This window comes from Xenopus laevis, chromosome 6L (genome assembly GCF_017654675.1).
Source record: "Xenopus laevis strain J_2021 chromosome 6L, Xenopus_laevis_v10.1, whole genome shotgun sequence".
Taxonomy (NCBI): domain Eukaryota; kingdom Metazoa; phylum Chordata; class Amphibia; order Anura; family Pipidae; genus Xenopus; species Xenopus laevis.
Window position 1 is genome coordinate 163,687,901 of NC_054381.1, and position 15,896 is coordinate 163,703,796.

A 15,896-nucleotide genomic window follows, 5' to 3' on the forward strand; every position below is an offset into this window, starting at 1 on the left:
AGGATTCATTGAGATCTGGTATTGTGCCAAGAGACTGGCGAATTGCTAATGTGGTGCCTCTATTCAAAAAAGGATCCCGTTCTCAGCCTCAAAACTATAGGCCAGTTAGTCTGACGTCAGTATTAGGAAAGCTTTTCGAAGGGTTAATAAAGGATAAGATACTGGACTTCATAGCAAATCATAATACTATGAGTTTGTGCCAGCATGGTTTTATGCGTAATAGATCTTGCCAGACTAACTTAATTTCTTTTTACGAGAATGTAAGTAGAGACCTCGATTCTGGGATGGCAGTGGATGTGATTTACTTAGACTTTGCTAAAGCATTTGATACAGTGCCACACAAAAGGTTACTGGTTAAATTAAGGAATGTTGGCCTGGAACATAGTATTTGTACCTGGATAGCGAACTGGCTAAAAGATAGACTACAAAGAGTGGTGGTAAATGGAACATTTTCTAATTGGACCAGTGTTGTTAGTGGAGTACCACAGGGCTCTGTACTAGGTCCCTTGCTTTTCAACTTGTTTATTAATGACCTGGAGGTGGGCATTGAAAGTACTGTTTCTATTTTTGCAGATGATACTAAATTGTGCAGAACTATAGGTTCCATGCAGGATGCTGCCACTTTGCAAAGTGATCTGTCTAAACTGGAAAACTGGGCAGCAAACTGGAAAATGAGGTTCAATGTTGATAAATGCAGGTTATGCACTTTGGCAAAAATAATATAAATGCAAGTTCTACACTAAATGGCAATGTGTTGGGAGTTTCCTTAAATGAAAAGGATCTAGGGGTCTTTGTAGATAACAAGTTGTCTAATTCTGGGCAGTGTCATTCTGTGGCTACTAAAGCAAATAAAGTTCTGTCTTGCATAAAAAAGGGCATTAACTCAAGGGATGAAAACATAATTATGCCTCTTTATAGGTCCCTGGTAAGGCCTCATCTGGAGTATGCAGTTCAGTTTTGGACTCCAGTCCTTAAGAGGGATATAAATGAGCTGGAGAGAGTGCAGAGACGTGCAACTAAATTGGTTAGAGGGACGGAAGACTTAAATTATGAGGGTAGACTGTCAAGGTTGGGGTTGTTTTCTCTGGAAAAAAGGCGCTTGCGAGGGGACATGATTACACTTTACAAGTACATTAGAGGACATTATAGACAAATGGCAGGGGACCTTTTTACCCATAAAGTGGATCACCGTACCAGAGGCCACCCCTTTAGACTAGAAGAAAAGAACTTTCATTTGAAGCAACGTAGAGGGTTCTTCACAGTCAGGACAGTGAGGTTGTGGAATACACTGCCGGGTGATGTTGTGATGGCTGATTCAGTTAATGCCTTTAAGAATGGCTTGGATGATTTTTTGGACAGACATAATATTAAAGGCTATTGTGATACTAAACTCTATAGTTAATATAGGTATGGGTATATAGAATTTTAATTAAAAGTAGGGAGGGGTGTGTGTATGGATGCTGGGTTTTCATTTGGAGGGGTTGAACTTGATGGACTTTGTCTTTTTTCAACCCAATTTAACTATGTAACTATGTAACTATGTAACATATATTGATATTGTACATCAGTCAGGAACCCCACTGTCCCTCTATACTCCTGCACCCCCAAACCTTGGGATAATGATCTGTATCTCACACATATATTGATATTGTACATCAGTCAGGAACCCCATTGACCCCTTTATACTCCTGCACCCCCAAACCTTGGGATAATGATCTGTATCTCACACATATATTGATATTGTACATCAGTCAGGAACCCCATTGACCCCTTTATACTCCTGCACCCCCAAACCTTGGGATAATGATCTGTATCTCACACATATATTGATATTGTACATCAGTCAGGAACCCCACTGTCCCTCTATACTCCTGCACCCCCAAACCTTGGGATAATGATCTGTATCTCACACATATATTGATATTGTACATCAGTCAGGAACCCCACTGTCCCTCTATACTCCTGCACCCCCAAACCTTGGGATAATGATCTGTATCTCACACATATATTGATATTGTACATCAGTCAGGAACCCCATTGACCCCTTTATACTCCTGCACCCCCAAACCTTGGGATAATGATCTGTATCTCACACATATATTGATATTGTACATCAGTCAGGAACCCCATTGACCCCTTTATACTCCTGCACCCCCAAACCTTGGGATAATGATCTGTATCTCACACATATATTGATATTGTACATCAGTCAGAACCCCACTGTCCCCTCTATACTCCTGCACCCCCAAACCTTGGGATAATGATCTGTATCTCACACATATATTGATATTGTACATCAGTCAGGAACCCCATTGACCCCTTTATACTCCTGCACCCCCAAACCTTGGGATAATGATCTGTATCTCACACATATATTGATATTGTACATCAGTCAGGAACCCCATTGACCCCTTTATACTCCTGCACCCCCAAACCTTGGGATAATGATCTGTATCTCACACATATATTGATATTGTACATCAGTCAGAACCCCACTGTCCCTCTATACTCCTTCACCCCAAACCTTGGGATAATGATCTGTATCTCACACATATATTGATATTGTACATCAGTCAGGAACCCCACAGTCAATACAATACAGCCCAGTTGTATCCGTGGAACAGTTACAGTACAGCCCAGTCATATCCCAGGCAGAGGTACATGTGACGTCCCAGAGCACGGGACTGGTTTGTGGGCACATAAGAATCACACAGGCAGAGAACAGTACTAGGAAAGTAACAAACAATCCCTTTATGTATCTGGTAGGGAAGAACTGCTGAACAGGAGCACAAGTCAGTGTATATTTGTGGCCTAGTCCCTTCAGTCTCAGATTCTCATATACAGTAAGATTCACCTCCAGTCTCAGGCAGTCCAGCAAGAGGGAAAGTGTGAGTATTGCAGCTGCACTTGTGTATAACAGGCTTATACATTAACAGTCCAGTAACATAACATGGGCTGCAGCTCTGACGAATCACAGTCCAAATGGAGGGGAGGCCGCAGCTTATCCCACTCTGTTGTGCAGCCACCAGCCCACACTGCAGCAAGTCTTTCCTGTTACTCCTTCCCAGCATGCACTTCCACTTCCTCCTGACCTCTCTGAGCCAACAGCTTCCTGACCATGTGACCTCCCAGCCCCACCCCTTCAGGCCTGCAGCTTCCAGCATTATCAGAGCTCTTGTCACATACAGTATATTCCAGTTGTATCCCACAAACAGTTAAAGTACAGCCCAGTGGTTTTCCAGGAACATTTAAAGTAGAGCCCAGTCGTATCCCTGGCAGAGGTACAGTACAGCCCAATTGTATCCCAGGAACAGTTACAGTGTGTGTGTGTGTGTGTGTGTGTGTGTGTGTAGGTGTGTGTAGGTGTGTGTAGGTAGGTGTGTGTGTAGTTTTCAGCACATCCCTATTATCGATTGTGTAGTAGTCTCACCTCCTTATGGTCACACTCCAGGGCATTCAATAGTAAAGTATGAAGGAAACCACACACTGCAGAACTTTGTGTAGGTGTATAGGTGTGTGTATGTGTATATAGGGATGTGTAGGTGTGTGTAGGTGAGAGAGAGAGGGATGTTGGGGCCCCAGAATCACAATGAAAGACCAGACCCAGTAAATAAGGAAACTCTTCTATTTCAGTTGGGGGGGGATGGAAATTGAGGAACAATCTGACCCCTCCCCCTCCTCTCCACATTGTGCAGCTGTAGCTCCTCCCCCAGCACTCAGGGGGTTAATTGTTTCTCTACAAAAACTGAAACTGCACAATCAGCGGATTTCCCAAAATATCCTCCCACCGGGGGTTTCTCTTTCCCAAACAATGAGATTCCACAGCTCCCCCTCCAGGTCACAATTAACTCATTAGTGACACTGGGGGCAACAAGGGGCAAAACACTGAATCACATTATCCCTCCCCTGAGCTCCTGTCTGTGTGTCCTGCTGCAGAGCTGTGTCTATGTGTCCTGCTGCAGAGCTCTGTGTGTGTGTGTTCTGCTGCAGAGCTGTGTCTATGTGTCCTGCTGCAGAGCTCTGTGTGTGTGTGTTCTGCTGCAAAGCTGTGTCTGTGTGTCCTGCTGCAGAGCTGTGTATATGTGTTCTGCTGCAAAGCTGTGTCTATGTGTCCTGCTGCAGAGCTGTGTGTCTGTGTGTCCTGCTGCAGAGCTGTGTGTGTGTTCTGCTACAGAGCTGTGTGTGTGTGTCCTGCTGCAGAGCTGTGTGTTCTGCTGCAGAGCTCTGTGTGTGTGTGTGTGTCCTGCTGCAGAGCTGTGTGTGTGTCCTGCTGCAGAGCTCTGTGTGTGTGTTCTGCTGCAGAGCTCTGTGTGTGTCCTGCTGCAGAGCTGTGTGTTCTGCTGCAGAGCTCTGTGTGTGTGTGTGTTCTGCTGCAGAGCTCTGTGTGTGTGTGTGTGTTCTGCTGCAGAGCTGTGTGTGTGTCCTGCTGCAGAGCTCTGTGTGTGTCCTGCTGCAGAGCTGTGTGTGTGTTCCGCTGCATATCTGTGTGTGTGTTCCGCTGCATATCTGTGTGTGTTCCGCTGCATAGCTGTGTGTGTGTGTTCTGCTGCAGAGCTGTGTGTGTGTCCTGCTGCAGAGCTGTGTTTGTGTCCTGCCGCAGAAATGTGTGTGTGTCCTGCTGCAGAGCTGTCTGTGTGTTTTGGGAGTTTGGGGAGGGGCTATGACATCATTGGGTAAAGAGAAACATTTTTGGACAGAACAACCCCCAACATGTTTTTCACCTGTCAGAAAAATTCAAATGTAAAAAGATCTGGGGAGCATGAGAAGCCTGAGTGTCGGTGGGGTGCCAAATAGAGGCTGTGATTGGCTAATGGTAGCCCTTGTGTGACTGGCAGTTATAGGAGGATTTTATGCACCAGAACATGCCTGGAATTCAATAATAATAATATAATTATTATTATTAATAATAATAATAATAATAAGTGTAGGGACCCATAAGTGTAATGGCCTGTTGCTGGGTTAAACCGCATGTAACAACTTATACATTATTTGCATACCCCTTGCTATTGGTTCTAGGTTGTGACCACTTCCTGCAGTGATGTAACAAAGTGCTTTGCAGGGTGAGGCACTTCCTGTTTGGCTGCAGTAGCTCCTGTAATAGTTCTCTATAGAGAGAGAGACAGTTACACTTAGTGAGAAAGAGCAGCTCAAGCTCCAACTAAGAGGATAGAAGGGAGTCGCTCTCCCCCAGGCTTTGCTTTGTCTGTAGTGAAGTGACGAGGGAATTAGACTAAGGTGTAACCCTGTTCCACGTCTGCTGTGGGGTCCAAGCCACACGAGGTACTGAAATCCTGGAAGGTGATCTATCAACTCCTTTGGGCTATGGCTAATGTGGTGTCTCTATATGTGTCTGTATGTATCTTTGTGTGTCTGTGTGTTTCTATATGTGTCTATATGTGTCTGTATGTGTCTATATGTGTCTGTATGTGTCTATGAGTGTCTGTATGTGTCTATATGTGTCTGTGTGTGTCTGTGGGTGTCTGTGTGTGTCTGTGTGTGTCTGTGTCTTTATGTGTCTGTATATGTCTATATGCATACGGCCCTTCCTGTCAGTGCAGGACGACTGGGGGTTAAGTTCTCCTCTCTGGAGGCAGGACAAACAATTAATGAAATCTTAGACTCCTCCTCTTCCTGTCTCCTTCTATCCTCAGTTTTTTGTTTGTCCTGCTCGGAGGTGGACACATCATTCTTCCTCTCCACATTATTTTTATTTAATTTTTATTGTTTATTTTTACGTTTCCTTGTGTGCTCTTCACTGTAATTAAGCCCCCATCATGTTTGTGTGCTTTTCAGTGCAATGAGCCCTTACTGGCATTCTACTCAGGTGAGCCCTTTTCTTACTATACGTAGTGTGCTCCTTATATTGCTTATTGTATTGAGCCCTTTATTCTGTGTGCTCCGCTCCTCTTTGAGCAGCGTTTAATGGTGATTGTGAGCCCTTTTCTACCCTTCGGGGTTTTAAATAGTGCGCTCCATACCCCCATGTATTAGTTCCATAACTACTCAGGGCACATTCAGGATGACCGAAGGTTTTTACCTTACATTCTGCTGCCATTTAGACCCTGCGGCCCAGTCACAGCTCTGGCAAAGCCGCATTCTGACCGCGGACTCCAATACTCCACCGTTTCCGGCTCCCTACGTCACTTCCGCCTGCTTCTCTGAGCGCGCCAAGTATTTCCGCGCAGAGCGGTGACGACACAGGGATCGAGACGGACTGGTGACTTCCAATTATTACTGGGTCTTTCTCTACATAAACTTTAAGAGGCAATCTGATTAGCCTGCAGCATCATGGCACATTCTAAAGAGCTTTTCAATTTAATTGAGGATTTCTCTAAACCTCAGAAAAAGCCTATCAAACCAACTAAGAAAAGGGGAAAGAAGAAGGAAGCACTCAATGCCTCTCCCTCTCCCCCTATTTTACATACGATGGCCAAACCTACCCTATCGGCAGATTCTGACAATGGATTCGACCAACCAATGCCTATATCCACAATTGCCACAGTGCAAGCTATTCAGGACCCTCCTAGACCACCACAGATTTCACCAGGCCCTTCCAGCCCTGCTCATACTTCTCACTCTCAGTCTATACCACAAGATTTTTCTCCAGCTTCCACTGCTACAAATCAACAATTTTCACAATTCTTTGGATGGTTACAATCTCACATTCATTCATCAGTCCAACAAGCAGTTGCTACCCAAGCCCAAATTCCTGCTCGGTCTAAACCTAAGCCTAAATTGCCTCGGCCTACCCATTCTGATTCGTCAGAATCAATTTCCAATTCAGGTTTCGACTCTGAATCTAATAATAGTTGCTTATCTGACTCAGAATCTTCAGCTTCTGATGAGGCAGTTACTTCAAGACAACCTGAACATATCAAGTTACTTCTTAAATACCTTTGTGATACACTGGAAATTAAAGAAACTCCTTTACCTGTATCTAAGATAGACAAAGTTTTGGGCAACACCCACAAAAAATCTAGAGCATTCCCCACTAGCAAATCTGTATCACAGATTATCTCTGATGAATGGTCTAAACCAGACAGATGTAACACTGTTCCACAGAAATTTTATCCAAAATATCCGGTTACGGATGAGCACAAGCATTTCGCAGACAAGTCGCCTAAGGTCAACTCTGCCATAATTCGCTTATCAAGGAACACTACACTACCAGCAGAAGATGTAGGCTATTTCCGTGACCCCATGGACAAAAAAATGGAGTCGGCTCTCAAGAGGGATTTTATTCATTCAACAGCAGCTTTACGCTCCACATCAGCTTCTATTAGCGTAGCAGCCAAATTTTGGTGCCAGCAGCTTAAGAAATCTCCTCTTTTCAGTCAGACACAGTTGCTACGATAGACAAACTATCTATGGCTCTATCGTTCCTCAGTGAGGCCTCACTGGATGTGACTAACTTAGCCACTAGAGCAGTGGTCCCCAACCTTTTTAATGCGTGAGCCACATTCAAATATAAAAAGATTTGGGGAGCAACACAAACATGAAAAAGTCCCTTGCGCTGCCAAATAAGTGCTGTGATTGGCCATTTGGTAGCCCTTATGTGGACAGGCGGCCTACAGGAGACTCTACTTGGCACTATACGAAGCTATTAAGCATTTAAAACTTGCTTCCAAGCCTGGAATTCAAATAAAAGCACCTGCTTTGATGCCACTGAGAGCAACATCCAAAGGGTTGGAGAGCAACATGTTGCTCGCAAGCTACTGGTTGGGGATCACTGCACTAGAGCATCAGCAGCAGCCATAACGGCAAGACGTGCACTTTGGCTAAGACAATGGTCGGGAGATACTGCTTCTAAGCACAGATTAGTGTCACTTAAATTTGAAGGAACCCAGTTGTTTGGCTCAGAGCTTAAACAAATCATAGCGGAAGTAACAGGTGGAAAGGGTGCATTCCTCCCACAGGGTAAAAGACCCCACAAACGTAACTACCATCATAGATCTTGGGGATCCTACTCGCGTCAATCTAACAGAGCTTGACCAACCTCTAACAACAGGCAGGCGGATTACAAGAAATTCAAACCATGGCAATCCCAACAAAAGAATACTAGGAAAGGGGGTCCTTCCAAAAGTCAGGACTCCTGACTCAGTCGGAAACGATACTTTAAAGGTGGGAGGCAGACTCCAACAGTTTGCAACAGTATGGCAAACCTCCATTTCGGACACTTGGGTACTCAATATAATGACATCAGGCCTCAGAATATTTTTCACACGTTTCCCAGCAACCTTCAGGTTTGTAACTTCAAAAACACATTCAGACCCTGCCAAAGCGGAAGCCACCAATTCTATTCTAAAAGATCTCCAAGAAAAGGAAGTCATTTCTTTAGTTCCTCACAATGAACATTTCCAAGGTTTTTATTCGAATCTTTTTTTGGTCCCAAAAAGAGATGGAGGTTTCCGCCCAGTTTTAAACCTACATCTGCTCAACAAGGCAGTCAAATACCAGAGGTTCAATATGGAGACGATTCGTTCCATAACAGCAGCCATTCCACCAGGTGCATTCATGACAAAAGTAGATCTGAAGGAGCCTATCTTCACATCCCAATACATCCAGATCACTACAAATACCTCCGATTTTTTCTCAACCATCAACATTTTCAATTCCAAGCAATGCCCTTCGGTTTGACCTCGGCTCCGAGGGTTTTTACGAAAATTCTGGGAGCACTGGTGGCAATGATTCGCACATTGGGAGTGCACATTTATCCATACCTGGACGATACCCTCATTTTTGCAGAATCAAGCCCAAAAGCTCATCTGGCAACACAATTATGTATTCATCACCTTACTCGTCAAGGCTGGATAATAAACTTTCGAAAGAGTATTCTAACTCCAACTCAAAATCTTCCATTTCTCGGCATGGTAGTCAACTCTGCCCTTCAAAGTCTTTTCCTCCCACCGGCCAAAGTCCTACATATCCAGTCAATCATCCGATCCTTGCCATCCAAGACAACAACAGCATATTCTGTTCTTCAACTTTTAGGTCTAATGGCTTCGACCATAGACGCAGTGCCATTTGCAAAATTCCACATAAGACCTTTAAAAGGAGAGTTCCTCAGACAGTGGAACAAAGATCACCGAAATCTCTCACAGACGATAGATCTATCCGTGGAGGTTCAGGCCAGCCTCCGTTGGTGGGCCAGAAAAGACATCCTAACCAAAGGCAAACCATGGCATCTCCCAGCTCCAGTGGTAATATCCATGGATGCCTCTCCTAGGCTGGGGAGCATCAAGGCAACACAGATCTTTTTTTTTTTTTTTGTAAGTCTTTATTTTTTTAAATTTTCAAGGTTATATGGGGATACAGAAGAAAAAAAAGGGGGGTTGAAGGGTACAGTATTGTAATAGAGACACAAATCACATTTAGCATACAGTATAGAGCATTTATCATCAGTCTATTCCTTCAATGTATACCCTTTTGTCTGTAGTCTTTTGTGTTAGGACGACTTTTTTGTTTCCCTTCTAAATATCCTTCTGTGTTTCTATACTGATGCCATCTGAGGTGGGGGTGGCGGGGGAGTTGGTGGGGTGGGAAAAACTAGGGGGGGTTGGAAGCTAATCTAAATCCACTCTTCATTGGTCCTTCTTGTTGACTAATTCCTGATATCGCGTCTTCACCTATTTAGTTTACCTAAGATTATTTTAGTCATTTAGTTGCTGTCTGCATATATGTATTTCCCTACTATGTATTTTGTAGGTCTTTCCATTCACTCCATATTTTTCCAAATTGTTTCATGGCACCGTTTTTTAATGCTAAAAGCTCTTCCATTGTCTTCGTCTCCTCCAGTTCTCTGACCCAATCTAGTTTATTGGGGGGTTCTTCCATGTTCCATCGTTTTGGTATCGCCATTCTCGCAGCTTGTAGTATATGAATGATCAGTTTGTCTTTTATTACGGCTTGTGTAGTTTTGTTGACATTAAAAATCACTGTTTCTAAACTGTTTGTGTATGTCCTAGGTCTCATTTCCTCTATTGCTCTAAACCCTCTTCCCAATATTTTGCAAGTTTCTCACAAGTGTACCAGATGTGACTGAAAGATCCTTCTTCTTTCTTACATCTCCAGCAAACTTTGGAGACTTGATTATAAATGTAGTTCTATACCATCTACTTAAGAGTTTGAAATTAGCTTCCTGTACTCTTATGGATCTCGATCCTTGGTGCGCTGAAGACATTATATCTTCCCATGTTTCGTCTGTGAAGCAAATATTCGTTTCTTTTTCCCACTGTTGTTTGCATCTTGATTCTCCTGTTTTAGCTTCCACGTTCAATTTTTTGTAAAATTTCTCGATAGGATGACTCATTCGTGGTTGTTGAAGCAGTATTTCCCACTCTGTTAGTGGTCTAGTCAACTTATCTATCCCTACAGCTTTTAGATTTTTAGTTTTTAACTTGTATATAGTACCAAAAGTTTCTTGGGTGATTACCCCATCTTATATGGATTTTAGAGAAAGGGATCATTTTTTCTTTTTTGATGAAATGTTTTAGTTTGGTGGGTACCCCTTTAGTACTTGCCCATCTGTCGAATTGGCCTCCTTCCCAGCTAGGTTGGAATTCTGGGTTTCGAGCTAACTCTAATTCTGAGAAGGGTAGGGAGCAATGTCCTAGAGTTTTTGAGCTTGATTCCATAACGTTAACGTTGCCCCTATCGTGGGGTGTGTTTTTATTTGTAGTGGTAACTTGTTGAAGTGGATATTTGTGATGTTCCTCAAGTGAATTCTTGATTTGAATTGCTCTATTTCCTTCCACATCTTGAAGATACCCGGGTGTTGGCAACACAGATCTTGTCAGGGCCTTTGGAATCAACAGGAGTGAAAACTCCACATAAATATTTTGGAAATCAGAGCAATCTTCAATGCCCTAATTCACTGGTCGCCACTTCTCAAAGCATCGCATGTTCGAATTCAATCCGACAACAGCACGGCGGTGGCGTACCTAAACAAACAAGGGGGTACCAGAAGTACAACAGCAATGCGAGAAATATCCAAAATCATCAATTGGTCGGAGTACCATGCCAGGACTCTCACTGCCATTTACATTCCAGGACTACAAAATTGGCAGGCGGATTACCTCAGTCGCAACACATTGGATCCGGGCGAATGGCAACTCAAGACGTCAGTGTTCCAATTAATCACCACCAGGTGGGGAACTCCATGTGTGGACATCATGGCCTCCAGACACAACTGTCAGGTACCCAGATTTTTCTCAAGGATCAGGGACCCAATGGCGGAGGATGTAGACGCATTAGCTATTCCTTAGAACTTCCAGTTGGGTTATGCCTTCCCGCCATTGCCGATAATTCAAAGAACACTATTGAAGATCCGTCAGGAAAGGATAACAACTATCCTTGTGGCTCCACAATGGCCAGCGCGCAGCTGGTTTGCTGACATGATAGCAATGCTAGCGGATCAACCCTTTCGACTACCTCTCATTCCAGACCTGTTAACGCACGGCCCAGCCTGGTATCCGAACGTACACAAGCTCAATTTAACGGCTTTTCTCTTGAAGCCAGCCTCTGAAAAAAGAAGGGATTTCCTCAGTCAGTAATTGATACCTTCCTGTCAGCTAGAAGACCTTCAACCGCACAAGCTTAACATAGAATCTGGCGCATTTTCATTTCTTGGTGCGACTCACAGGATTTTCATTGGCAAAATTGTAAGTCCTCTCAGATTCTGCAATTTCTACAGAATGGGTTTGACATGCAGTTAGGCATTACATCTCTCTTCATGTACAAGCTTCGGCTCTAGCAGCATTGTTCCAGTGGGCACTCTTACCGGAATTCAAGTTATTTTTTCAAGGTTTGTCCCGTCTAAAACCACCTTCTAAAGGTCCTATGCCTATGTGCAACCTGAGTGTAGTCTTAGAGGCACTTAAACATCTCCATTCGAACCAGTGGAATCAGTGGACATTAAGTTCCTAACTCTCAAGACAGTTTTCCTTTTGGCCATAGTTTCAGCACGAAGAGTGTCAGAATTAGCGGCCTTATCTTGCAATCCACCATGGCTCAAGTTCCATCCAGACAAAGCAGTACTCCGTACTAATCCCCAATTTTTACCTAAGATGGTATCACCCTTTCATTTGAACCAAGACATTGTCATTCCAGCTTTTAGATCTCAGGATCTTGTTCAAGATGCAGACAGTTCTATTTCCTTAGACCCTGTCAGAGCTTTGAAGGTTTATGTTGGGAGAACTCAGGATCTTAGACAGGGGAATACATCTGGTTCTCCTGCTTCAAAAAGAACTTTGGCTAGATGGATAGTGGAAATGATTTCTGATGCTTATTCTCAGTCAGGCAGGCCCCCTCCTATACAGTTCAGGGCCCATTCCACTAGAAAGATCAGCACGTCAGTGGCCACAATAACGCTTCATTAGAGTCAATTTGCCAGGCCGCCACTTGGTCTTCTCCTAACACTTTTTCTAAGTTCTACAAGTTTGATTTGTATAATTCCGATCAGTCGGACTTTGGAAGGAAGGTGCTACAAGCAGCGGTAGCAAGTAGTTAGCTTCCTTTAGTTCCAAATTTACAGTTTTTGTATGTTTACAAGTTCAAAAAAAATGTTATGCCCTACCCTGTTTTGACGGCTTTGGGACATCCCCAGTCGTCCTGCACTGACAGGTAGGGCCGTATGCATAAAAGGAGATTTACTTACCTGGTAAAGCTCTTTTGCATAGGCCCGTACTGTCAGTGCAGCATCCCGCCCTTTTTTTGGTGTGGGTGCCGGTTGCTGCCGATCCTTAGCTAGATAGGGAGTTAGTTCCATGTTTCGGTGTGTCTCCATTCACAGACTTTACAACAAACTGAGGATAGAAGGAGACACAGGAAGAGGAGGAGTCTAAGATTTTATTAATTGTTTGTCCTGCCTCCAGAGAGGAGAACTAAACCCCCAGTCGTTCTGCACTGACAGTACGGGCCTATGCAAAAGAGCTTTACCAGGTAAGTAAATCTCCTTATGTGTCTGTGTGTGTCTATATGTGTCTCTATGTGTCTATATGTGTCTATATGTGTCTGTATGTGTCTGTGTGTGTCTATATGTGTCTGTATGTGTCTGTGTCTGTATGTGTCTGTATGTGTCAGTATGTGTCTGTGTGTGTCTTCGTGTGTCTGTGTGTGTCTATATGTGTCTGTATGTGTCTGTGTGTATCTGTATGTGTCTGTATGTGTCTATATGTATCTGTATGTGTCTGTATGTGTCTGTGGGTGTCGGTATGTGTCTATATGTGTCTGTATGTGTCTGTGTGTGTCTATATGTGTCTGTATGTGTGTCTGTGTGTGTCTGTGTGTGTCTATATGTGTCTGTATGTGTCTGTATGTGTCTATATGTGTCTATGTGTGTCTGTATGTGTCTGTGTGTGTCTATATGTGTCTGTATGTGTCTGCGTGTGTCTGCATGTGTCTATATGTGTCTGTATATGCCTATATGTGTCTGTGTGTGTCTATATGTGTCTGTGTGTGTCTGTGTGTGTCTGTGTGTGTCTGTATGTGTCTGTATGTGTCTGTGGGTGTCTGTATGTGTCTGTATGTGTCTATAGGTGTCTATGGGTGTCTATAGGTGTCTGTATGTGTCTATAGGTGTCTATATGTGTCTATATGTGTCTGTATGTGTCTTTATGTGTGTGTGTGTGTGTGTGTGTGTATGTGTCTGTGTGTTTGTCTATATGTGTCTATATGTGTCTGTAAGTGTCTGTGTGTGTCTGCATGTCTCTGTATGTGTCTGTATGTGTCTATATGTGTCTATATGTGTCTCTGCTACACCTGGGAATGTACTGTGAGTTGTACTGTGGCTACTTCATGTGTGACTATCACAATCCCTGTGGCACTTTGCTTTACATAAAACCTGTTCTACTGTTTTGCAAATAACCCCTGGCATCCAACTCTATTTTTGTGTATTTGTGGCTGTAGTGAGTTGTAGTTCAACAACATCAGCACATGTGTTTCCATTTTTGCAAAAGCCCATCCTGGTGAAAGAGGGTCATGTGTAGCCCATGATCTGTCACACTTATTGGTATTTGTCAAATAGCTGCTACATAATAATAATGATAATACTAATGATAATAATACCAATGATAATAATAATAATAAGAAGAAGAAGAATACTAATAATAATACTAATAATAATAGTAATAATACCAATGATAATAATAATACTAGTGATAATAATAATAATAATAATAATAATAATATAATGAGAAATAATAATAATAATTTAAATAATAATGATAATGTTAAAATAATAATAGTACTAATAATAATGATAATATACTAATAATAATACTAGTGATAATAACAATAATAATGACAATGTAGATAATAATGATAATGTAAATAATGATAATAATACTAATAATAGTGATACTAATAATACTAGTGATAATAACAACAATAATAATAATGATAATAATAATAAGCTTGTGCTTTGGGGTGAGTGGAAGCAAGAGGCACTGGTTGAGGGGTCACTGCCCAAGAATAATGAAACTGGGGTTCATGAGCAGAGGGGGCAGCTGAGCAATACAGAGCCTGTAGTACTGCATTAAATATAACATTACCCATAAGCCTCTACTTTATGTGGAGGGGGGTACTCAATACTGCCGGGCCATTAATGCTTTTCATGATACTGTACATGGGGTAATTAGAGGTAACACTACCCAACCAGCACTGTACACTGGGTAATTAGAGGTAACACTACCCAACCAGCACTGTACACTGGGTAATTAGAGGTAACACTACCCAACCTGCACTGTACATGGGGTAATTAGAGGTAACACTCTCCAACCATCACTGTACATGGGGTAATTAGAGGTAACACTACCCAACCTGCACTGTACATGGGGTAATTAGAGGTAACACTACCCAACCTGCACTGTACATGGGGCAATTAGAGGTAACACTACCCAACCTGCACTGTACATGGGGCAATTAGAGGTGTAACACTACCCAACCAGCACTGTACATGGGGCAATTAGAGGTAACACTACCCAACCTGCACTGTACATGGGGCAATTAGAGGTGTAACACTACCCAACCTGCACTGTACATGGGGTAATTAGAGGTAACACTACCCAACCTGCACTGTACATGGGGCAATTAGAGGTGTAACACTACCCAACCAGCACTGTACATGGGGTAATTAGAGGTAACACTACCCAACCTGCACTGTACATGGGGTAATTAGAGGTAACACTACCCAACCTGCACTGTACATGGGGCAATTAGAGGTAACACTACCCAACCATCACTGTACATGGGGTAATTAGAGGTAACACTACCCAACCTGCACTGTATATGGGGTAATTAGAGGTGTAACACTACCCAATCTGCACTGCACATGGGACAATTAGAGGTAACTCTACCCAACCAGCACTGTACATGGGGTAATTAGAGGTAACACTACTCAACCTGCACTGTACATGGGGTAATTAGAGGTAACACTACCCAACCTGCACTGTACATGGGGTAATTAGAGGTAACACTACCAAACCTGCACTGTATATGGGGTAATTAGAGGTGTAACACTACCCAACCTGCACTGTACATGGGGTAATTAGAGGTGTAACACTACCCAACCAGCACTGTACATGGGGTAATTAGAGGTAAAACTACCCAACCAGCACTGTACATGGGGTAATTAGAGGTAACACTACCCAACCAGCACTGTACATGGGACAATTAGAGGTAACACTACCCAACCTGCACTGTACATGGGGTAATTAGAGGTAACACTACTCAACCAGCACTGTATATGGGGTAATTAGAGGTAACACTACCCAACCTGCACTGTACATGGGACAATTAGAGGTAACACTACTACTTTAAGTGCAGTCTGTGATCAGTTTTTGATGGGCAGCTTTTTGGAGCTGGGCACCTGTGAGGAACTGTTGGTCCATTGTGGGAGG

General features: G+C 43.1%; 1 protein-coding gene across 2 annotated transcripts in view; it reads right to left on the reverse strand.

Moving 5' to 3' along the window:
• Positions 1 to 15,896, reverse strand: part of LOC108706170 (transcriptional repressor scratch 1-like) — a 36,068-nt gene that overhangs the window by 17,387 nt on the left and 2,785 nt on the right. The window contains exon 1 of one of the 2 annotated variants that reach the window (XM_041566760.1): positions 2,855 to 3,916. The exons of the other annotated variant lie outside the window; for it this stretch is intronic. Within the exon in view, the coding sequence (XP_041422694.1) occupies positions 2,855 to 3,164 (310 nt within the window). The 5' untranslated portion in view covers positions 3,165 to 3,916. Of the gene's footprint in view, positions 1 to 2,854; positions 3,917 to 15,896 lie in introns of those variants that run through there. 2 annotated transcript variants of the gene reach the window in all.